The sequence below is a fragment of the Galendromus occidentalis genome, unplaced genomic scaffold, assembly GCF_000255335.2.
Source record: "Galendromus occidentalis unplaced genomic scaffold, Mocc_1.1 scf7180000077512, whole genome shotgun sequence".
In the NCBI taxonomy this organism is placed as follows: domain Eukaryota; kingdom Metazoa; phylum Arthropoda; class Arachnida; order Mesostigmata; family Phytoseiidae; genus Galendromus; species Galendromus occidentalis.
Window position 1 is genome coordinate 1,278,880 of NW_003805500.1, and position 24,714 is coordinate 1,303,593.

General features: G+C 52.0%; 1 protein-coding gene across 1 annotated transcript; it reads right to left on the minus strand.

Annotated features, from left to right (window-relative positions):
- Positions 1-1,192: 1,192 nt before the first annotated feature.
- LOC100899767 (uncharacterized) lies at positions 1,193-5,807 on the minus strand. The gene is made up of 7 exons (XM_018640945.1): positions 5,726-5,807; positions 5,412-5,592; positions 4,889-5,026; positions 2,694-2,751; positions 2,394-2,589; positions 2,126-2,275; positions 1,193-1,294 (listed from the first exon to the last, which is right to left on the minus strand). Exons 2-6 carry the CDS (start codon positions 5,590-5,592, stop codon positions 2,156-2,158), a joined length of 693 nt encoding a protein of 230 aa, XP_018496461.1. The 5' UTR covers positions 5,726-5,807; the 3' UTR covers positions 1,193-1,294; positions 2,126-2,155.
- Between the last annotated feature and the right edge of the window lie 18,907 nt (positions 5,808-24,714).

Genomic DNA, 24,714 nt, shown 5'->3' on the forward strand with positions numbered 1-24,714 from the left:
GAATACGAGCTCAAACTTCCCCGATTCAGGAAGCTCTGCACGGGTACTCGCTCTAGGGAGGCTTCCCGGAGCCGGGCCGCTCAGTCATAGTGGGAAAGCCAAGACCCAAGTTCAATCGACGGCTTATCCGCGTCTGGGGTTCATTCTGAAAGAGGCCACCGTCGGAAAAATCGGGACCATTAAAATTTTCACGTTACAGTGATAATTAAGGACGACGTCGCATTTGTCCAAATACCAGCGCCGCTGGTTTGCGAGCTTCGATAGGGAACGATCTCTAATATCTTCCAGCGATTGCAAGCACAGCGGTATTCTCTCCCGGAGAAGTCTCAGGGGAGCCTTCCGTTCAACCGCCACCTGAGTCGTTTTGCATAAACGGCCGCTCCGTTGTCGAGACGTTCAATCAGCCATGAGATGAGAGGAATCAGATCCGCAAAGATCTCGCGGATCTCGCCTGCGAAATAGGAGGCTCTGTCAAAAGTCTGCGCTCGGCGCCCGGAATCGTCGCAGATAAGAGGCTCGCGCATCATCTAGCCCGCACTGCTGCAGGGAATGTCTCCTGAGATTCGATTCGAGAGTGAATAATTTCCGGAGTTCCTTCTCCTGTGAGAGTCAGCAGAATTCTTCCTACCTCGTGCGAAACCGGGCTCGTCGCCCGCTCCTGGAATAATTCCAATAATTTCTCATTCGCCTGCAGGAGAAGCAAGCTGACTTTTTCTCTAGAGCCCCGAGAGCTTTGCAGTTAGTCGACTGAGAGGCTCTCGACAAGTTTGTCCTCGCGCCGGGCAAATCTGATTCCGATGAATCATCGTAGCTCCAAGGAGGAAATCTTCAATATCAATCATGTCCGAGTTTTACATCCCGCTGTCACCCGTCTCCGACACCGCGCCCGCTCAGCGTCTCGTCGTTTCCTTTCTTGTCGAACAGCCTGTTCTGCTCGACATGGTCGCTGCCTCTGCCGTCGTCATCATGTCTTCAACAAATCGGAAGTATTTCGGCGAGCCTGGGAATTAATTCTGCTCCTGCCTGTAGCGTTTCATTCTCGATTGGCAATGACGAGAGCATGGATGCAGATTTCTTTCCTCTCGCGAGATGACGCATTCGGAAATGCCGAGAGTCTCTTCTTGAAGGCCCGGGGGATGGAGATCATTCGTGCAAAAATTAAGATAGAGATGTCTCCGCGTATCTAGAATTTATTCGGACTTATCGTTACCTTCATCTACGGTCGACAAATGATCCAGGGTTATATACAAGCACGAATCACTAATAATGAACCTCTCTCCTGCTCGCGATGGACCTGAAATGTGATTGAAAAAATGACTCCTGAGTGTGAATAGTCGTGAGCGTCCAAGACGTTGCCCTGATGGAATGAACAGCCCGGATGCCACATCTGTTTCATTCCTCGTCAGGTCGACTTCTCAACGGGATTCTCAAGACTTGTGTACATTGATTTGTATCGAGCGAGCGGGGGCATCGCAGATCGCGGGTTAGTGATTTGAGAGCCAATCAGGCATGAAATTATTTTTTTCTGATTCAGTTGTCAGGCTGATGAGTCAATCCGGGAGTTCCCAATAAGTCTTGGCGGAGAATATTCGGCAAGCAGACACGCATTCTTGCATGCGTTGAGAGAACATGAATACTGTCGGAGACGCGCAGCACTCAGCCACAATCGCGCTTTTCCGCATCACTCATCAGAACATTCCAGACGGATCCTAGCCAGAAGAGAATTCTCATTGACCCCTCCCCCATGGGACCCCGAAAGAATAGATTCCTTCCAAGATTAGCAGCATCGATGAGAGTGGCGATGCAGGCATATCAATGTCCGTGAGCAAGCAGTTAGCAAGCTAGGAGATTACCTATTCCCAAAATACTCGTAGACACCACAATCAAGTCGGTCGATCATCCTTTATCCCGGTCCATGACCCAGGTCCGGTTAGATGCGCATCATAATGTTTTACCTTGAGTGGTTTCGGTACTCGTTTGAAGCAGAATGGAGCGGCCAGTTGTTAGAAGCCAGTCATGATTGGATCGAATAAGGTGAAGATGAGAATGAACGAAGAAGCGGAAGAAAGAACACTGATGAACGAAGGTTTTGGCTCGGGCAGGGTAGGAGGATGGAAATTCGCACCTTCCGAACAGTTACATCGATTGAGCGGACTCAGTCGCGGAGGCTTTCCAGTTGCGAGTGGAGACTCCTGCATTTGTTATTCGATGCAGCGAGCTCATCGATGGTGTCGGCCAATCTCCTGTCCAACTCTTGACAGTGGGTCTGCAGCTCCTGCGGAAGATCACTCGTATCATCAACCCATATCACGAATCGTTCGGATCCGGAAGATTCGATCATCGCTATCGCACAAGGTGTAAATTATTCACGAACGGAGAATTAATTCACGTACGTTCATCAGCTGAGCCTGTCTGTGCAGTATCTTCTGGCATTCGACATTGTGCGCCTCGGCTTGGCGAAGCATCGCGGTCAACTCGGCCACGCGGCCGCCCATGATATCACGGAGCGCGGAGGCGTCCTGACGTGCACAGCGCTCTCGTTCGGCTATTCTGGTCTGGATGTCTTCGATCTCGGATTTGAGGTCCCGGCTAGAAGGGAACAATCTCCGGTCGGAGAAGTATGTGTTTTCTCGACGCCTGTACTCTCATCGAGATTGATAACTTTAGTCCGATCAGTAGGGGCTGGAACTTACATCGAGCCGGACTCTCGACGATTGAGCTGCCTCCTCGGAGTTCGAGCCCGGTCTTCGGCTGGGAAATCAAGAAGCACAAGATGTTTTAGGGGGAAGCTTTCCCACGAGAATCGGGAACCTGCCGTTGCCTACATTATAGCGCTAGCTGAGCAGGGATACCTCCGCGGTGGCTCATCCCCTATTGGTATTTCTACGGAAAATGATTCATAGCTAGTCATCGATTCTCCTCTCCTTGATCCTGTTCAGATGGAACGCACCCATCCTTTTTCAGCCCCGGGCGAGGTGAGTCTCTCCGGAGACACCGTGATATAAGGCTCGGAACAGCAGCAGCAGCTCCCAACTTTGCGGCTGGAGTCGCGTGTAATTTTAACGAGCTTATGATGAAATCGAGCTTGTCAGCAACGTCAACAATAGACCTTTCCGCAAGCTCATTTATTTCCGCTTTCAGCCGGCCGTAGACCGCTCTGCGCGTCGACCTCCAATCTCGGCCCGCCGGTTGGAGGTAACGCGGTAAATCCATCGTCATCATTTTCGAGCGCGGCGCATTTCTCCAGTTCGAAAGTCTCATCTTGCTCGATGTCCCAATCGATCTCTGAGGAAAAAGTGAGGCAGAGAGCTCTCTGATTCGCTCAGGATACCTGATGCTGTCGGAAAGGGCTCGACTCTCCGGGCTGCTATCCGGCGCGCTTCCAGCTTCACTAGCTGACTGACAGTGCGACCGGCGGCGTTAAGCTCGGCGACCTTGGAGATCACCGCCGCGGGAAACATTTCCTCCGACTAGCCTCGGTGTTCTCAGCGAACGCGAATGAGTGTAGATACTTTCATTTCATTGTCAGATGCAGTAATAGGCGGAGAAGTCATGACGAACTAATGGCTGTCGTGGATCTAAAACATGAGAAGTATTTGAGGGGAGAAATCGTCTCAGAATTCGGAGGGATTCCATACGGAGGCCCCAACGGAAAAAAACGCACAGAAAAAACCGAAAGTAGGTAAGAGAATATCGAAAAAACACACCAGGGTGATTGATTGTAGAGCTACGATGCACGCATGATACCTACACAATACCTAATGCGGGATCTCCTCGCAGCAAGAGGGTCGCTACTCGGATCCGAGGGGGAGCTCCGTGCAATTACCCTATGAGGAGACGTGAGCTAACCTCCAGTTGATTTATGAAAGCTCTGCTCGAGACTACGACAAGTTGTTCCAGCTCGCAAGTCACTCAGTCCGTCAGCCGCTCTTCGTAGACAGGCGGGTAAGCTGGCAGCCTGTTTGCTTGTGGACAGACAGGGCTTCTCGCGACCCACGACAGCCGGCTCTATAGCATGCAAAGATGTACGACTGTGAGCTGCTTGGTAATCACGGTTCGCACGTCAGCGGTCGACTCTGAGGAAGACCTCTCACACACGGAAGCGCTCTCACTTTCTCGGAAACCGCCCACATTCGGTACCAGGCCCGGTCCGTGTCGTTTCCGCGAATACTGCGGAGAATAGGCAAAAAAGCGGAAGTTGTTCCGCGCATACAGCTGTATTATTGTGCCAGTCGTTGCACCGCACAATGAAGATCAGCCGAGTCCCGTCTAGAGAGCGCTCATTAGAACAGGAGAGAGCCGCTACGACAAGAATGAAAGTGCTCGTTGAGGTTGATGAACAGGCGGACGCATTTGAAAACAAGCGAATCATTGTATATACTTGCTCGTTCCGATAATAATACCCGTCTTCGGTGGTTCCCATTCGCGAGCACCTTTTTTTCCGCGCCGCTCTTTCCAGTACCTCCGGACCCCGGTCTTCGAGAAGGGTAAAAACTCCACGATATCTTTGGGAGGATTTCTTGACTTCGGTACGGAGGGTACCCCAACAATTAATCCGTGCTTGGTAATAGAAAGAAATGCTTGCCGACGGCATCAGATGAGAGAGTGAGCGTCATCGAGTCATCTGATTACGAGCGGTCGTCTTCTCAATTGAAGTGTACTCCTCCTATTTTTACACTATCCCAATGCTCCGCCGTCCTTGTCCGTCTTTGTCCCTTCTGGTGCCCCGATAATGGCACGGAGTGCGAGCACCCCCCGTTCCCCTCCCCTTCAAAGAAGCAGACGTCGAAGCAGACCCGCTGCGCGTTCGACGACCGTGTGATCTGCACGAAAGACGAAATAATCCTGAATCCACTCCACGCGAGTGAATTTGGAACAGGGAACTCACTCAGATAGCTGCCGCTTTCCTCGTTCAAGGCAGCCGCCGATCGATTCCGGCTCAGCTGTCGTTGCTCGTGCAGATCTTCATACAGAGATTTCGGTCTCGATGAAGCCCTTGAAGAAGACCCATCTCGTCGCATAGTTGCTGAAACATCGATGATAGAGGTTACGGTGACTCGTGTGAAGGACACTTCCTCGAATTCGATGTCGCTTCAGATGTCAACGAACGGTGCTTCCATTGAGCGACCTGCGGCATCATTGAAATCCCCAGAATCATTCAATTCGATCGGTCGCAGAGAAAATGAAGAAACTCTCCACGTGGACGGAGAGAGAGGATCTGCTTCGGAGATTTCAGTGACGATGTCGACTACACTCACTGGAGCTCATGACACAGTGGAATGACACAGCACAAAATTCCTCGGCTCATGCTGCACCTGGATGAATTAAAGAGGCTTGCTCTGCTATGACGAACCGACGCACGGCAGCTACGGCAACGAGGACGACATGAGCCTAATTGGGAGATGTCTGACCTTGCAGGATGGAATTCTCTCCGAAAGAAGGCAAATCCGGTCTATCCGGACGGAAAGAGGTCCTGCCCAGCGAACCTGTGTAGCGTCTCTCGCATTCATCGAGAGTGGGTTCGTAGAGAGCGGTTCCAAACTTATGGTTGTCTCGGTATATGAGAGTCAAGGGTCGTTTCCAATTAACCATCTGCAAGCATAAAGTAGGTTTATTCATTGAATTTCGGCGGAAATCTATGTGCAAGCCTGCTCGCTCTGTCCGCGAAATTCTTATCTGATCCGAATGGAGTGGGTACGCGAAGACTCTAGTTGGGCACACTCACTCTTTCTTTTGAATGGTTGGGTTTCGGGCTGAAATGGACGGGCCTAGGCTCTGCGACGAGATCGAGAGCAGTGTACTCGAGCTTTACCTCAGCATTTCGCCTGTGAACTCACTTGCCAGAAAAAAGAGAGGGCGCTTCGTTGCAAGGGTCAGAGACTCTCGTGAATGTGACCGAATCAACTTACCGAACGCTCGCTGTCTATGCATTGGTCCGTTCGACTGTTTTTGAGGATAGACCTTTGTTAGTAGGCGGTCGTAGGTACTAGTACCACTGAGCGATCGGGCATTCGTTGTACCATCATCATTCATCGGCGCGTGCAGTATCCTCCTTACACCCTGAAGGAATCAGCTGCGCGAGAAATACTACCATTGATTCATTATCGGCGGGTCACAGCCTCTCCCGAATAAACCATATCAGAAGCATCAAGTCACCGATTCCGATGCAATTCGAATCAAGAGGGGAATTCGTCGCTGAAAAGTATCCGAATCGATCTCGACTCGTCGAGCTTTGCTGGCGAGGTCGCTCAACACAATGGAAATTCAAAATTGAACAATTTCCGAGCGAACAGCCGACACGACAGCTACTGTGTTCGCACGGCCTTGAACCGAGCAGATTGGAGCCGGAACACAGACGCCTAGTCGGAGCTCAATCGATAGATTTGTTAGATTGGCATTCGACGCTCCCACCGTCGTTCGTTCGGTCAGCGTGACTAGCGGTGGACTTCGCGATACCGGCTCAACTCAATAGCTCCGGGATGCAGTCGTCGGGAAATTCGATTCCTATGAACTTTGCGAAAGAAATTAACATGGGATGCTTTAGGCTAATTATTCTGCCCTTTGAATCCAGAGCTTCAAAGAGTACAGGGCGATACTCTCTCCTCATGAACAAAGTATCCGCTCACATTTTCGATGAAATCCCGGAACTTTCCCTTGGATTCTCGAGAAATCATGACAAACGGGTCCCACTGCTCGGCGGTCAAAAGAGGTCCCAAATCGCGTCCGGGAGCCCCGTTTCCCGGTCGGAGAATTAATCATTCCTCGGGACTCGTGGAGCATGGGAAGGAAAAGTGGACCTCCCTTTATTCGTAGACTTCGCCTCCACCGGTGTGACGGAAAAGCGGGTCGCTTTCTCTCGGCACGACCTTCAAATGATTGATGCATCCTTACGCCTGGAGCCAGTGGTCTCGGTCATCATCGCCGCCGGCTGACTGGCTGGCCGGCCGACCTAGCGTCTGTGCGAAGAAAAGTCCACGCCAGGGAGGTGACGGTCGTTACTCCCTTTGCCGGTCGATCCGTCGGGTGGACCCGTGAGTCCGGCGGTCGGTGCACTAACCCGGCCGTCGTTCATCTGCCAAGGGCGTCTCTTCAAGCTGTTCACAAGTTTGCTCGGTCGCGGCCCCAGGAAACACATCTCGGGAACTCCCTGAAATTTTGATCGACGTCCATGTCACTCGAGAAGATAACAAGTCTCGTCTCAGCAGGAATTTCCCTCCATCCGCCCCGGGTGTTTTAGATCCGATGCAGAGCGTGAAAGGATTTGCTTTTCAATCGGAACCATTGAATTCGCCGGAGCTCATGGGTCCTCCGCCTCTCTAGATTTCCTAGCGGCCTCAGCTTGCAGATACGTATGAGGACACATTGTTATCCCAGAAGGGCAGGGCGTTTGTCCATCCAAATAAAAGCGCCACGCGGCGGATATGAGCCCCGAAACATCCGTAATAAGCCCGTGCGAAATAAGCGCCCAAGTTCCACGGCCGCTACGATCCGTTGCAGTGTATTAAGGCCTCAGTGGATTCCTTACCTTCATTAGCATGACAATGAAGTGCAAACGTTTCAGCTTTCTAACTCAAGTCACGGATTCTTGCGGACGGAACACCGTACGGGAGGCTCCTCCGCCAGCCATGAGCATCCAGCTGTTGGGTGGATTTGTCGCCCGTCCTTCGGAAGCGCCCTTCGGTAAGAGATCCGTGGGCAGAGAGCCCGGACTTTATCCTTCGATGCAACATACGGTCCTTGGTCTCGTTGTTCTTCTTGGGTATTCCGCTGAAGAAAAAGGTACGTATCCATCTGTTCGAGAGAACAGCAAGCCATGCGGGCGATTCGGGGAAGGGAATTATTATTTCTGCTGAAGCAGGGAGGAGGGGGGTTCGGGTCCCCGGGACATTGACGCGCGGTATACTTGGGAGTAGTCTCATCAAGAAATTAACTGTCGATCGGAGAAAATGCCGCTCATGAGCATCACTCAACATGCTGCCATGAATTTATCGAGTTCGCCCCCGAGAAAAAATCCCCCCAGTGAAGAATTTGACCCCGACAAGCCCGCTCTCTGACAAGATCCTTGATCTTCCCGATACAGCTTAGTTAGCAAGGCGGATTGGGATGGATTGCGCCGAAGCATACACAGAAGAGGCGGAATCGTATAATACCACTGCTAGATCCCTGGGGCCGTTCGGCGTCGTTGCGTGGGGATGGAGTAGGTTTCCGGCTCTGATGAACGAGATCGATCGCGTCTCGATTATGTCGCTTTCATAAACGCCTCTGAAAGCGACAAGAGGAGTTACCACGTTTCGAGATTCCCAGATATACGCGCGGAAGATGCACACGAGAGACTCTGCATGTGCTGCGGGACAGTCGGGATTTCTCTCAGCCGCAGAAAGGGCACGAACTTTACCGATTCAGAGTCTGGAAAAGGCAACCTCCGATGGGGAGTTCGGTACATGAAAAATTCTCCAACCATTCAGTTTGGATTGGTGACGACGCCGACGGTAGCGTTGAACGCCCTTATGAATGTTCCTGTCGTTTCCAGCTGCTGCCACCTGGCTGAGAAGCTTCTCCCACCATTCTTCTTGGCAGTCCCGCTGGAATCCGCTGGAGGTCTGCGGGACATGAAAACGAACGTCTGTTTTTGTCGTCATGAGGTCTTCCCACTCATATGTCTTCAGCTGGCCGCAAGAAAAATGTTCTGCATACTCTCGCCAAGAGCTCTGCATACGGAATCAGACGAAATGTGCAGAGTACGTACATACGTGCAGTCGTAAACGGCGGGAAACTCCACATAGCATATGTCTAATTCACTCTACCAAAGAAGATAAGGATTTTGTCACGGAGGGTGCAAACTTCGGAATCTCTTGGAGAGAAGGGATCCTGATGACGTCATTCTCAACATTCTCTCATCTCACTCCTCATCAGCGAGAGATTTCGGCCTGACGGGTCTTTCGTTATTTTTCCCAGGCCGAATGGTCGCGTTTTCCACGAGGGTCCGCCATCAAATTAAAATTATTCAATTTTCCAAAGTGGTTCCGTCGGGCTCACGTCAACGTCGGCGCTTATTTTCAACGCCTCTATTAAGCGCACACGCGTGCTGAACTCGAGTCTACGGTTGACCGTTCGGCTTCCATCGCTGCAGTTGGAGGAGTTCTTACACGACTCGATCGCACTCACGTCAAGTTTTTTTCTGCTCCCAGCGGAACGGTGAGGAACATGCACAGGCCGAGTTCGAGCTCCACACGGGTCCCGTTCAGCATAAAAATCGACTCTAATGCCGAGAATGGCAACTTTCAAACTTCGAGGGGTCAACTTTAATCAAGCTCCAGGAGGATCGCTCTGCGAGACCCCACGAATACAGATTTCATGCTGGAATCCCTCGCTTAAGTCCAGCATCAGGCGTCAGTAGGAAAATCATGTCGTCGCAGTCGGAGAGACGGCGGACTGCGTATCCATGCCCTATATGTACCATATGAAGGTTCGCGTTTCCACCCGCTATTCAAGTCAGGAGTAAGGCAGCCAGAGCGAACCCATCGGACTGTTACAACTTCTCCCGAGACCGAAAACTGTATAGATGTTCCCTGATCTGAACGATGTCGAAACCGAGTCCCTGGCGTGAAGTTTCGAAGTCTGAGCTATTTGAGGGAACGGATGTATATTAATATGCATTCCTTCAGATATAAATTCACTCGTCTCCGACCGGAGCCACCGCCACGAACCAGCGGAGACCCGGGTGAGAAAGTCCGTCGATCACATCAAAGTCAAGGTCCCACTCATCCCAGTGGGGAACGAAGATAAATTGCTTGGAGATTTGCTCATTGTGATAAATGGAATAGAGAGAGTGATTTCTAGTATACGCCTTCATTACCGTACACAGGAACTCCCTCCGGCATCCAGAGGATGTATTCGCTGTTAGCCGCCGTACAGAAGTTTTCGTCACCCGAGGGGAGGCAACCACGCAAAAATTTCCCGTGAAGATCTCAGGATTCCTGTCTCGAGAACATGTGTGGAGATCCGAAAGTCACGGAGCGGTCGCTATAGCCGCGGGAGAATGACGACACGGAGGAGTCACATCGGAGCTCTTTTCCAATAAAGACGAATGAGTCTCCCTTAATTGACTCCGTCTGTTCGATCGTCATGTTCGGTTCTGAACCGAGAGCGCAGCCCGACGGACGCAAACAGGAGGAGGTAAATATCCCTAAGTGCTCCGGAGTTCGGATTTCTCCACGATAGTAACAAATGAAACTAGCGCTCGTCAAGACCCTTCATTCCGGCGAATGTCTTCTCAACATTGCTCCATTTATTTCGATTTCAACTCGCCTTCCCGGTTCTACTTACCGCCGCCGGCTGCTGCTGCATCCGGGGAGATCCTCGCTCCCTAGCAACTACCAGCTCGATGGCGGAACGCGCGTATAGAGGATGGATCTCGCTGTCAGCAGCCAATCCCGAACCTGCGAGAAACCGACTCGGAGCTGCGCGCTCGGATTTCGATCAGCCAGAGGGCTCAGCGAGTCGTGGATCAAATCCCCCACGAGATCGCGTATCCGAAGATTCGGAATGTTCCGTGTCCCCGTGGGATCGAGAGTATCCATGGTAGCTATGGATCGGCAATCTGGTTTCAGCTTCTCCAGAGCAGACTCTTTAATTGCTGATTTCTTCCTCAGACCTTTGTCGGGCTGAGCGGAAGTTCTGTTCGAAGATGCGACAGGGATCGCCTCCCGCTGGTTCCATCGCCGAGACCTCCTCACCCCAAAGAGAACAAAATGTCAACTCCCTACACTTCTCGAATTTGGGTTCGTTTAGTTTCAAACGTGGCGGTGTCGCATAAACACCGCGTTCAGAGCAAGCTGTTTCAGTCAGACCAGTTGAATTTTTGCTCGGGTGTCGTTCCATCACATTATGACGGAAATGACAGCGGCTTGCCGGACGTAGACTGCAATAATCTCTGGATCGGACAGACACACTTAAATCCAGACAATCTTCTCCAGAAGATGATTCACTGATTTAGCTCGTTCTCTTCATCATCCTGACATTATTTCAAAGTTATTCAGATCTTATCATACCTTCTATTGTACTGCGTCTTCGAAATTTTGCATGATGACTCGCTCGGCAGAAGTCTTCACAGATTCGAACCTAAGAATCCCTCGCCATCTCCTCGAGGAGCGGGTCGTTTTTGGATTCAATAAATAATCGACGATATTGTTGGAAAACCAATGGCAGATGAAATAATAATTTCAGACAGGTCCCCCGTTTGTTACCAACTCCTTGCGAGTCAACGATCGAGAGTTCTCAGTCGGGGAAGATTGCACCTCCTCTTTCGTGATTGCTTTGGGAAGGCAGAACTTCTCCCTCTTTTTTCAAATCATCTGCCGCGCTCCAGGAGACAATGTGCTGGGGAGAGGCGATCGGATGATCTGGATGCTTTGCCGGACCGTGAAATGTTTGACGTTATTCTCATGGGCAACAGAGGAGATTCCCGAGAACCTCAAGGTTTTTCGTTTGATTCATGCCGACAATTCCCTTCGGAGCGGCCGAGCGCCGTCAGGATCTGGGTCTGATTCACAGAAGCCGCTCCTGGTAATGAGTCGTGGAGCAGAATGCTCAGGAACGCCGGAAGAAAAGCTCCTGAGAAGATCGAGGAGATGCTTGCGGGCTTCCGAGAAGCGAGATCTAAATTTAGGGCGCGAATAGATTTCGAGACGGTCCACAAAGACACGAGGATGTACGACTACATCATCAGGTGCTCGAGGAATCAGAGATCAGAGCGATTCCGGTCCTACACCAGGGGGTATGACTAAACACCTATTAGAGATGCAGTATCAGGAGACGAGAAGGACAATAACACAGTCCCGCGTGAAAGGGCGGGAGATCACCTCACTGGAATGATCAAACAATCGCGCGGGGCAACAAAAGAGAGAATAAAGTTTCTTTCTTTCTCACCAGTTGAATATCCCATACAGAATCTTCGCGAGGATCATGAACACCAGAATCCTTGACTGGATCGAATCGATCGGGATCCCAGATAACGGCTACAGAGAGAATCAAGGGGGGAATGTTTGTGTTCGAGGCAGCCTCCTTGCCTGATTCCTTCGATGTTGCTTATGAATTTTCAGATGTGGAGCCGAGTTGGGCGTCCATCGCAGGTAGGGGAGCCAAGAGTGGGATTTTATGCTTCGCACGCGTAGAATAGACGACAAAATGAAGGTGGCCCTGAGAGATCTTGAGAATGCTCGGGATAATTATTAGAAGTATAGCTCATACCCGTATGCTTGAGCTGAAATGTATGTTCGCTTGTCAGTCGGTCAGGGTTCCTGAACATGGCTCGTCCGACATCAAAGCCCACAGGAGGGCGATAGACAAAATAGTCGACGCGGTCCCTGACAAAGAGTGGAAAACACGGCCTCTTGAGATACAGAGAATTCGACGGTTCCGGGGAAACCTTTGAACGAATACATGACAACTTTCGGTGTGTAGGTCCAGACCGGATTGTTTCCGAAGTTCGTGTTGGAGGAGAGTCTGAGGTTTGCGGTCGATCTGTAGTTCAAGATGTTTCAGGAACCGCGCAGAGCAGTTCTGTGAATCGGCTCGCAAGTCGGTGAAGAGATCCTATCGTCAGACTCTCCGGAGAAGTCCACACTAGTCTCTGGTGAATGGAGCGGCGATCTTGGACGAGAGCTTCCCCGAGCGAAATACTCCCAGCGCAAGATCATGTTCTTCGTCGACTTCACCGATCATACTCCGCCTCACCCGACGCATTCCGTACGTCACAATATTTTCACGCACTCTTGAGGATTTACCAATTCTTTTTTACTCTTCTTTTTTGAACACCATCCGCCTCTCAGACCGCCGAAAGGGTCCCAGAAAAAAAGGATGGTCACGTCATTCGAATGAGCGATGACTGGCCAATGTCAAATAGACAGTCTCGAATGAAGCATCGGACGGATTGTTTTGACCAGATCGGTTTCTCTGAGAAACGACATACGCACAGCTCAATAAAAGGACTATTGGCTCTCACATCTACCCGTTCTGCAGAGCACGTGTTTGTAAAATATCGCGAACGAGAATATGTGTAAGAAACCGTTTAGAACCGAGTCTCTGCAGTAAGGGTGCGAAGCAAGCTCCGTTCCGCTTGGCACTGACAGGCGATCGGCGGATGCTTGGGTGTCGAACAAGGATGATCCCCGCCGATTAATCATCCGCCTTTATCGCAAAGGTCGTGATCTCGTGACGTCAGCCGGCACGAGGAGATCCCCCGAGTCATTCGGCATCGCTTTCAGCTGACCCACAGAGCTCGATCGTCGAATTTTTTTCAACGAGAAGAGAATCCCCGCGGCGAGGGCATGCCACCGTGAACTCAAGTGTCGGACTCGGAAGCGTAGGGATGCATCGCGCGCCGGGATGGATTCGGAGATCAGACACGTAGCCACCAGATGACGTAAGTGAGGATTTCCAGACGACGGAATGGACTGCGATAAGCAAAAACGGGTCCATCCCTTCATCGAGGGACCGTAAACAGGATTTATTCTTTGGGAAGAAGGGGCGGGGAGCAAGCCATGGTGATTTGGAAGGATGGCGCACCTTCTCGAGGCCCATATTTCAGGGTTGTGACGAATATATGTATCCTGGAGGGGGCCATGGCCTCTAGCCCTTCAATCTTTAAAACATGGGAGAGACGACATGTCGACATGCAGGGGCTCGGGGAGGCTGTGATGAGTTCGAGTCGATAGCTCCTTGTACGGGGAAATTTTTATCCCGGAGCAATGATGACCAGAGCCGCCTGGGCGCTGAAGCGTCGAGCTACACCACTGATCCGAGCTTCAATCGCGGGTCATCGCTGTTTCAGAAGGTTGCAGGGTCACTGAAGTCTCCGACGCCCTCCGGCACCGACGCCTGGAGAGATCTCTCCTCCGTGCGGGATGCTCAGGAGAAGAAAACTCTCATTCCCAATCTGTCAGTTATCGAGACGAGTCATTCCGTTAGCGATACCGGAGGCGCTCGAGTTGAGCAGATCGGACGAGGACCTGATCTCGGGAGAATATCCAGGATCTCTCTTGGGGCGGCGATGAACCTAGGTATTCTCGGGACGAGGTCATGTACATATGTCGAGGAGTCATTCCGATCTTGCCCCCATCACGGCAAATGGAGGGGAGAGGCATCCAGTCGGGCCCATATAAGAGCCGCAGACCGCCCGGTCACTCGGCAGATTATCGTGGGCTCGACCGGTCCTTGCGAACTCCGTTCCTGTAAGTGTTCTGAGTGCGATGAAATATGCCTCTCGTCACAAACTCGGAACATTGGGAACTTCATCAGGATTATTTTGCATCTATGATACGGAGTGTCTCCCAATGCCTCATCTGATTGGCTCCTGACGAAGTCAAGGATCACTGGGAGAAGGATCGCTCCTCTGGGAACCGGTTGGTTGAAGATCGCGCTGCGTGTAGACGAAGTCGGACCGTTTTAGTTTCAATCTCACCGTTCCCACGAGGAGACTAATAAGCTGGAATCGCTCCATGTTCGGCTGAGATCCGATCTCTCGGATTTCAACCAATCAGAACGCTTTCGTCCCTGGGAAAGCTCTGGAACTCTCCTCTGCGTGTATAGGTCTGCACGTCCTGTTGATTCCCCTTACGGTGTTTCCCGATGCCGGATCGTACATATGTATGAGCATCATTTTGAGAGAACACAACTGATTCCATAGTGGATGGGAGAAGGCAGCATACTCGAGTTGGCGATGCTGCGGCGTCAATCCTCCTGGGCAATCGTCGTGGATTCTTCCAACGCTCTCCGATGTGAGAGTTCCCTCCGTTCCGTTCATTCACCCTTTCGGGAATCCCAAAGCTCATCTGCATGAATGGAATCCCACGGATCGTGACTCGCGCGTGGCAGTCGATTCTTCCGAAATTAGCCGATTTCTGCTATTCTTCCCTTCGTGAAGCTTCGAATCGGCATGCCACGAGTACGAAAAGGCCCGCGCGCGAGAGACCCGAGCGATATACGGGCACGATCGATCCGCCTGAAGAGTCTCTACCGTTTGAAGATTCAAAAGCACCGCGAAAAATTCCCGGGTGGGCAAATATTTTTTGTCCACCGAGGAGAGCCCTTCCTCGCATGGGAGGTGATTCTCGGAAATTGACGTTCGAGGGCAAACAACCGCGAAGAGGGCTAATTGATCTTGGTTTTTTTGCTAGATCCAGATCTTGCTAGAATTTTCTATCGCTTTGACGCCCTCCGCTCTACAGCGTGGCTTCGGAGCGTTTCTCGGAGCTCTGAGTGAGATCACTCCCTCGCAGAGCTCGACAGAACTTCTGGTGGTTCGGGAGGCCTTCAGCAGCCTCCCCGAAGCCCGGAAGCCTTCGCGCTGTGCCCGTACATCGAACTCGGAGCGAGAGTAGGAAATGCGAAAATTACAGAATTCCACGAAAATTTAAGCACGAGGCCCATCGGTCATTTCCGTAGTCTGCTGGCCGGTACCAAGCAGGATTGAGAGAAACCAACAACATCACGTCACGAAAAACAGGAGAGTGGAGATCGCTTACGTCGATTAGAACGAGGAAATCAATGAGGAAAACTACTTTCTATAAATGTTCTGCTGTCGTTCGTTGAAAGGTCCCACCTCACGGCAACCGGTAAGCAGTACTTTCGATTTCCCTGTAATCCCTCGGTCGACAGGCCTGATCCATAATTAGTAGCGACGCGTTTCCGTGATGCGATTCTGGAATTTTGTATCCAGCTCAGTTCCGTTGTCGATCTATATTTCCTGCATTCCTCGGACGTACCGTAATTTTCCTCCGCTTTCGCGGAATTGTTGCCCGATCGACGGAAATGCCACCGATGCTTCTGACAAGGAGATATTCTGACAGCGATGAAGTAATGGAAAGTTACTGGACAGGATCGGGAAGCTCGTATCCGATAGGAATTCTCGACTGATTTATCGGTACGAAGTGCCAAGTCTGAGAATCTTTCTTCAGAGAGTGAGTGAGTGCAATCATTTCCAAAGGACGGCCCGATCGTCCGGAGTGGGAGGAGTATTTCAATAGAGTTCACTGTGTCTTTACTGTTTGTTTCGGTCGTCGGCGATATCCCTATCTCATCTGTGTATATGCTCGCGACCCTCCGGCACCGGTAAAGATGATGAAGCATTTTTTCTCCGGTGAAACTCTCCTCCATGGAACATCTGGTATCCGTCAGTTGGAGACAGGTCCGCTTCGAGCGACCGAACAAAGCCCAAGTGCATTCGAGCGGCTCGACGTTGACCCTTTTCGAGACACTCCAAAGATCGCTCCAAATAGTCGAGTCACCCGCTCCTTCTCCCGTCGAATGGAATGGACACCTTCACTCCCGAATTCCATTCCTTTCTTCCCGCGAAAGCCTGAAATATTTCGAGTGCTCCTCGACCCCACGAGAGCCCGACTCGCGAGTTCGAAAGAAGCGCGCTGCCCTCTCTATCATCGGTCTGCGAGAGACCACGCGGTTTCTCGAATGGTCTGCTCCGGCTTGAAAACATTTAATTCGAACATATGATGAACTAGAACGTTATTCATTGTGCTCTGTGCGCGAACAGATGTGTCGAAGGGATCGTCGGCGCGGATCATCGGGAACGGTACGTAGAAACATCAGAATCCATCTTTCGCGGCGAAATTCAGGCGGCTCCCGAGCCGTAGGCGTAGACGGGGCGCGAGAGCGGGGCTTGGGGGTAACGCCGGATCCCGTGTTGACGTGGGCGAGGGCCGAACGTGTGTTGATCGGTGTGTAATATGGAATTGCTGCTTCGGTGGTGTGGAGTCACAGTGGAGTACAGTGGAGGGGCCAGGACTCAGCCGGAAAGTCGGGCAATGCGTTTGTCCTGAGTGCTCACGGCGCGGATCGGTGCTCCTCGAAGCGTCGGGTTGCACTCGGGCCTGCGGTAGGGGGGAACTACCGACGACCCCGACGGCGGCTGTGAGTGTCGTGCGCTCGCTCTGCGACTACCTTGGTCGCCCCTTGTGAGTTGGGCAAGCGAGTGGCAATAATTGTGCCATACCAGCCAACGAGCCAGCCTGCCTGCCAGCCGTCCGTCCGTCTTCCGAGTCAGACGGTGGATGGGCAGGTGTGCGTGAGTGAGTGCGCGCGTGTGCGTTGGCTAACGAACGCAGGAGAGTCTTTCGTGTGAGAGTGCGTGAGTCTTGTTCAGCTGTGTCCCTCAGTGAGCCGCTCGTCGGTTCTACGGCTGCCCGACGTCGGCGGTGGCAGCGACGGCCGTTCGATGACATTGAAGTGATGTGGACTTAGGGAAAATTTCGAGGATGTAGCAAAAGAACGAAACGTTCGAACCCGATGGAGTCGACGGATTCCGAACGGAATCACCGGCCGCTAACGGTTGGCCCCATACACTGTGAGTGAATGAGCGGGTAGTCACTCACTCAGCTAGTCGCACAGCGATAGTGTACAGGTAGAAATAAATATATATATTTATATAAATACTCGACGCTGAAGCTTCGATCCCGAGGCCGCAGATCGCTTTCCGTGGCCTGCGTTGTCCTCTCGTATCTCATCGACGTTTAATCGAGAGCTCAGTGCACGTCCGCTTCTCTTTCTCTCTTTGTTACGCCTTCGGTCTCTCTCATTAGCTCAACGCCAGGGCAGAAGTGAGCCGAACGAATGGCTCGCGTGTTGTCTCAACGTCGACCCACAGACGAATGAGTCCTTCTGGCTCTCGATCGTCCTCGAAAGGAAAAAGACGATCTCCAGCTGCGGGCATCGTCGTAGATCGGTCACCGCCGTGGAGACGAATGTACCGGACGGTCAGCGGGTACAAACATAGCGCTCTCGACAGACGATCAAAGAGATCCAGCTGGGCGAGGGATCTTCGTGGGAGTTCTTTTTTATAATGTCCTACTCTCAGAGAGTCCTAATTGAGGTTGATAAGTTCAAGAATAAATAGAGCTGTCTCTTGAACGTCCGACGAGCTCTCCCGAGCCATCGAATTACGTAGTCGAGGAGCACTCTACGATGGCGTCCTTATAGGGAAAAGGGAGGGGGGAGATTACGGGAAGACGATGGTATTTGCGCCGCAGTTACTACGCCCACGAGAATTCCTTGATCCATTTGAACTGTGAATGTTCAATTACGCCGAGGACGAACATCAGCTCCTCTCATAGAGGAAGCCATATGCTCCGGACGGAAGGCGTGGGTGGATTCCAGACGCTAGGGAATCGACGCTCCACATCAAACGCCGGATTCTGAATGAGGCCCAATAAAATTCCGAGCCGGAAGTCGATCGCTCTATTTTTCGATCCGTATTTTCGGGCTCAGAGAAGTATGTCGAGGGTCTCGGACATTCGGAAAATACGGTCGAAGTTCGCCGTCGATCCGCGGTGGAGCGGGATGCTGGAAGGAAGCACATATTCCCCGTCAGGGCTGAAGGATTGACGTGGAGGAGAGAGAACAAAAATGCATCAGAAACAACTACAGCTCGCCGGCATGACCCCTTGGGGGATTGTGAGGTATGTCGACATCTTTTCCCCGTTCTCTCTCGAATTCATTCTCTCTCCTAACGTCGAGAAGAGCGATGCGATCTGCTCGAGCGCCGGAGTTGTTTCATATTCATCACCTCTCCGGCCATTTGGGCTACGATCGAGCATCGCATCCACGATTCTATCGAGCCACGTATGCTCTCTTGTCCGCTCGGATGTTCCCTACTTGGTGTGCAACATTTGGATTCTGGTCTCGTCGAACGGGAACGGAGGAATTCTGTCGAGTTTTCAAGAGCAGTGTCGGATGGTGGGACACGCTTTTTTTCCCCGACGACCGAAACTGGACTCTGTCTGACTTTCACTTCCTCTCAATACGGCCAATCTCATTTCAAGCTTCCAATCAGATTTGTTAGAAGGTCCCGATGCTGGCTGAGTGCGGTCGTAGTGGTCGGAGGTCGGAGCCGTTTTTTCTTCATGAATAGCGTGCGCGTTCGTTTCTCCGATTTCTCACCCATCTTGTCGGGAGCGTGTAGCTTTCCCTGCTCGACCTCTCTTTCTCGGGGTCGATTACTTGGGGAAAAACGTTCAATAGATCAGAAGTCGTCGTATTCCTTCAGAAAGCTGCGCCTCGGTAGATGCCTGGAAAGAGTGCCTACTCATCGAGTGTGATCGCTTGGTGGAGAAGCTCTTGGCTGAAGGGGTACCGGATTAAAATGAGCGCGAGATCGATGGCCGACGGTGACGTAAGAGCGAGCAACCGAAATGAACCACTCGATTCCAAGATGGAATATTTTCCCCGCCTGGATAGCCCCGGCCTATGAACCCGGTCCATCGTCCGACGATTCCTTACGAAAGCTGATTTCAAACTCGCGGAGGGCTCCACCGGACCTCAGCTTCACCATTGAAGGTTCGGCACGTCTGGACTAATTCTTACTCCTCTGATTCCTCCTCCTCCTCTGCAACGCCATTCGCTGCGTTTGCAAGTGATCCCGGAGCCTTCGGTCGCGAGCTCGCCGAGAGACCAGATCACACGAATCCAGAGGAGGCTCAGGATGTGGAATTAGGCTGTTGGAGGGAGAAGAGGCGTAAAGATAATTGGGGGATGATGAGAGCGAATGGGAAGCCATATAAGGGAAGTCGGCAGCGAGAGGCTAGAGGTGACGGGAGCGAAGACATCCGACCCGGCTCTGATAAAGTTCTTTGCGGCGATGAAGTACATGCGCGTAAACAGTGCGTCGATAAAGACCGATACGAGTTCCCGCCAGCCAGCCAGCCAGTCCAATAGGGTACGCTGACGACATTCCTCCTGGACGCCGCTGTGCGTCTCGTCTCCATGCCGGCCGCCAAGTCGATAGACGCACGCTTTTCTATCGATTATCTAATGCGTCCCCTCTCTACGAACGTTCTATCGGTGCGTCCAGTCAGCGCCTGGCTGCCGGTACTTTCTTCCCTCACGCCACCGACCCCCCTTCTTCCACTCGCGTGAGCCATTCGTCTTCTCGGACAATATCCCTCCGCGGCTCCGATTTGTCCCGCGACATATGAATTCATCGTGATTTCTGTTTCCCCTCTCAGTCCTTCACGAAGTCTTCTTCTGCGGAAATCCTCGGCAAAGTTTTTAGGCTTTCTCTCTCCTTCCCTCCCGCCCGACTTCGCTCTGCGACGCTCTTCCGCGGACTCGTCGAATCAGTACGTCTTGCCGCATTGTCGGCGCTCTCTGTTTTGCGTGAACGCCGCGGCACCGTTGGAAAGTTGGCCTCACGCTCCCATCGTGCTAACTGGGTTACTTTCTGCTCTCCTCTCACGCATGGTGGCGAAGAGTTTCTCATAGTGTTCGTCGGAGTCGGAAAAGTTTCTCCTGCCGCTCCTCCAGGACGTCGGCATCTTCAATTTCAATTCCGTACAAGGCCGTTGGTCCGCCCGCTCAATTGCGGTCGTGCCTCGTCTTGCTGTCTGCGTTCGAAGAGCTTTGTCGGTCGGTTTCTTATCCGACAATGAGCGAGGACGCCGAGCTTCCACTTGACGTCTTCTGCCTCTCGCTTCAAACTTCCATCAGAAGATCTTCGAGTGGAAAGTGATTCCTCGGAACTTCCGAAGAGGGCTTCCGCCACTTTTTCCCCTACGGACGGGACGAAGGTTCGGGTAACGATACATCGTATTGCGAGAGAACGTTTTAGATTTTTTTTCATTTTTGTTCCTCTCCGCGAGACGACTGCGATGCGAGCGACAACTTCGAGCGCCGACATCGGAGGGAAATTGTTTTCGAAAACGCTGCGAGGCTCAACTTTCGAAGGAAGTCTCAACTTTCTTCAGTCCGAGAGAGGAGCTCGAGTTGCGGTTTTCGAAATAATTTCCCGCAGGATCAGGGCCGACCTGACGAGATGCCCTCGTTCATCAAGCTCGTCCCTCCACGATCTGGTTCCGGAACCCGTTCTGCTTACCTACAATATAATATCTATCAGCGGTGTCTTTTCATCTATCTTGGTGTCTCATTCGAACAGCGGTAGTCCGCGGGTGTACGGGGTATCTTCCACGCGCGAGGCGCGACTACACAGGAGCGACGGCAGCCATAGCGACGACGGTGGCGGCGACGGCGGCACAAACCCTGAGGGGGCTATGAAGAGCAAGAGTGAAGGAGTAAAGTTGGGAGAAGGCTTTTGGCGGAAAATTTTCCATGCGTCCCGTCGCTGGAGCTTCTGCCTCTGGCGGCTGGAAGTGGCTCCCCTGTTCGCCTCCTTCGCTGGCTGACTGCGTGCTCGCTTATGCTCCGTGGTAAGTAACCTACAATTTATGAGCCGGGATCCTCCGCCGCGCGGCTGAAAATGGATCATAATCCTCGCTTCGACGAATACGCCAATGGTCGCCGCATCGTTTCCGTCTCAGTCAGTAGATGGTCACTGAAAGAGTTCGGTCCCGAAATTGTCCGCGGCTTTGGACTTTGCCGTACGGTATAGGGCGTGAATTGATTGATTGATTCATTCATCCATTCATTCGTCGATCAAGGAAGTCGGGTTAGATTTTCCGCGCGTCCCAACCATCGGCTTCACGTTTCTCTCACTCGATGTCAGATGTCAGAGTGATTGCTCCGCCCGCTATTCCGAAGGAATCGCTCGAGATCTAGCGCTTCTTCTGTCCTATTCCATCGAGGTACATCGATCGATGTCCAGAATCATGGGGAAACCTTCCTTCGCTGAAACCCGAGATACTCGAGTCGTTGGACATGAACTCGAAACCCGAATTCGCAGGTGCCTAGGGCGTTAGAGAAAATCATTGTTGAGCGAACAAGCTCTTTGTGAAAAGGGAAAACCAGTGCGTCCATACTGAGGGACTACTCTTCAGACCCTAAAGGCGGTAGTTCCATCAACCCCCTCTTCCAGAGGAATTCGCTTCTCGAAGGCAAGCGAGCTGAGATTGTCGGAGTTGAACATGATTAATAGATGAAAGTGGGGAGAGAGTGACGCGAGCCTGGATGGCCGACCGCTTGACTGGCTATTCCGTTAGATAGGGGGGTCGTTTGGTGGAGCTGCTCCTCATAATTATGCAAATGTCAAAAGGTGTGCGTTGCTTTTGGAGAATTCCGCCGCGCCCGGTGCCCTTCCTGGAGCGCAGATAGGACCGAGAATTGAAACGGCTTTTCCAGAGGCTCTGGAGGCGTCGAGGGACCCATAGGCGTCAAGAATGTATGCGCGTTCCCGGAGTCGTGCGACGTGGGGCGCGATCTCTCTGGAAATGCTCGCGGAATCGCTTCATGAATTCAATGGGAAGCTCGGAGGACTAGGTTGCCTCCGATTCCATAATTGACAGCGTGTCCCGACGGCGAGTCCTGAGAACTGCTGCGACGCAGACTGAGTGAGTGAGTGCACGAGGAGAAGGACCGCTAAAAATGCCATTTCGACGCGTGAGAATACGTGAAGGTTTCCGAGGTTTTTCGTCTTGCGTCGTCAGCTGGCTGGCTGGACGTTTGCCCGAGCTATCTCGCACGTGACGGCGAGGTCCGTTCTTCTGGTCTGACGGGTGGCGCTGGATTTTCCAACAGGAAAAAACCTAAAACATAGAGGAACTCAGAGAGATTGGGCCTTGGGCTAGAGTCCGGTTAGTTACGGGTTCTGGGCCTACGGGCGATTACGCACTATTTTTTTAACGTCGCGAATCGAGTAGGTCAGTTGACTGCCTGAGATCGTTATCTGAGAGCTCTGCGCTCCGCTGGTCAATGCCACATCGAAAATGTGAGCCATTCGGTGGTCATCTACACTCCTGTTTGAACGGGATGATGTGACTGTATTCTCTGCTCACATACGATGTACGGTGCGAAAAGACAGGACATGTTTTGCTCTCCAGGGTAAATCATTCCGTCGAATCGTCGTTCTCTTAAAAGTCTGAACGACAAGCGAACGAGTCCGCCTTGGATCCTTCGGAGGGACGGATGGGACTGAGATTTTTTTCACGTTGGAGGTTCAGTAGACATTGCGCGAAGGCGTCGACCGGTCGGAACGAATCGGCTACCCAATTTATTCCCTTCGGATGTTGTCAGATACACGAGCAGATAATCCGGGCTGGAGTCCGCGCTATGATGAGAGCGAGAGATATTTCAAGTCGTTCCGAGGAAATTGCGTTTTCCGGTCAGTTGTCGCAATTTCATTCGAACGGATCCATCCGGTGTACGGGACGGCCATTCTCGAGTTTCCGAAAATGTTTCGCTGTCGAGTCCGACCAATATTGGCAGAAACGAGGAAACTGCGCCATTCCAGGAGAGAACACGAGGCGTCTTTTCATTTTTTCGCAGTTCAGAATTCGGGGGAGGAAGAGCTGATGGTGACGTCGACGACAGGCGTTCACATTTCGTTTCGGGACCTTGCGGTTCAGGACCCCGCTGCGAGGCCTTTTTTGAATTTTCCCTCTACTCCTAAAACGCGATTCCGTCGACAATTTCTTCCCGAATCTGAGCATCTTCAGCTCACCGGATGTTGGCGTGCGCGGGAGATGTCGTGCGACTTTACCACGACACGTGATGACTCGGAGAGGGATATCGAGGCTCAGAGGAATTTCCGACTTTCCCATTCGCCGAAGGACAGCAACGGGTTGAACATCAGTCGCCGCCATTGTGAGACTAATGCTTGGCGTCATCTTCTGAGTCGTTGTTCATCGTCTTGACGCCATACTCCGCCATGAGCCTCTACGTCTTGGTCGGCTAAGTCGACGTTGTCGTTGTTGCTGCTATCATCAGCATCAGCCGTGGCTTTTCCCACCGTTAGCGGAGATTTGTCAAAAGGCTTTACTCATCTCAGTCGCTCGATCGATGTCAGACCGTCATGCCTAAATACGCTCGACCTGTCTTTGGATTCGTAGATCTCTCTTGTCTGATTCAGGGGGCTCCCCGAAGGGGAGGGGGGCTGGCCTGCCTGAACGCTCATTGAGACATTGTCGCGACTCTGGACCCGTCGAGGGTGTCTCCTCCGCAACGAGGCGACGAGGCTTATCGGCGAGGCTGAGGCTTCATTTGAAGCGCGGTACTCTTCACCTAGCATTAATCGAATCTATCATTGCCGTAGGGGCGGCGACATCGCGAACCTTCCCTCAATGGAGCGTGGATTGAGAAATGGTCCGTCTGCTGTGCGAACGAATAGGTGAATGACTGGAAAACGAACGAACTGCGCAGACTATGATTTGCAGCACTCCAAAGCGGCAGCAGCCAGCGCCACGGTGAGATCACGACAAGCCTAATGACACACGAACGAGAATCATCATCTATAAAAATCAACATCTACCCTCGGCTGGGTGGCTTGGCTGCTGACTGTTGAGACAAAAATGGTTTCAAATACACCAGCCTCCTCGCTCGAGTTTCTTTCTTTTACGACTCCTGCTAGTTCGCTCCCTTGATGATCCTCCTTTGCTCCTGTCTACTGCTGTTAAGCATTCACCGGGACTCGGTCTCGTTTTTTGACGCGATCCAGAGGGGCTTTCGTATTTCAATAGAGTCGATCGTCGACGATGTGAAAACCCCTCTCGGTGTCCTAGGTTCTCGTTCCGACTTTATTCCATGTTCTGCACGAGTTTTTTTTATGAGGTCGATTTTCGTCCGATTTCTCCCGTGCTTCGTTCCGAAGAATTGAAATTTTTCTTCTGAGAGGAAACCGACGAGAGAAGAAGTCGTCGGATCCGAGGCACGATGTGATCTCGCTCAGTCTCCGCTATTCCCGACACTCGACGTAGAATAAAAGTCTGATTCCTGACGCTTCCCTCTTGGGAAAAACGGTTGCAGCCCGTGTGCTGATTT

Bases quoted from the DNA above. Each gene is read 5' to 3' on its own strand.
- LOC100899767 (XM_018640945.1), bottom strand. From the start codon at position 5,592: ATGGTTAATTGGAAACGACCCTTGACTCTCATATACCGAGACAACCAT. The intron at 2,590-2,693 runs GTAAGTTCCAGC...GTTCCCTTCTAG, and splicing joins CGTCGAGAGTCCGGCTCGAT to CCGGGACCTCAAATCCGAGA. The intron at 2,276-2,393 runs GTACGTGAATTA...GATCTTCCGCAG, and splicing joins GACAGGCTCAGCTGATGAAC to GAGCTGCAGACCCACTGTCA.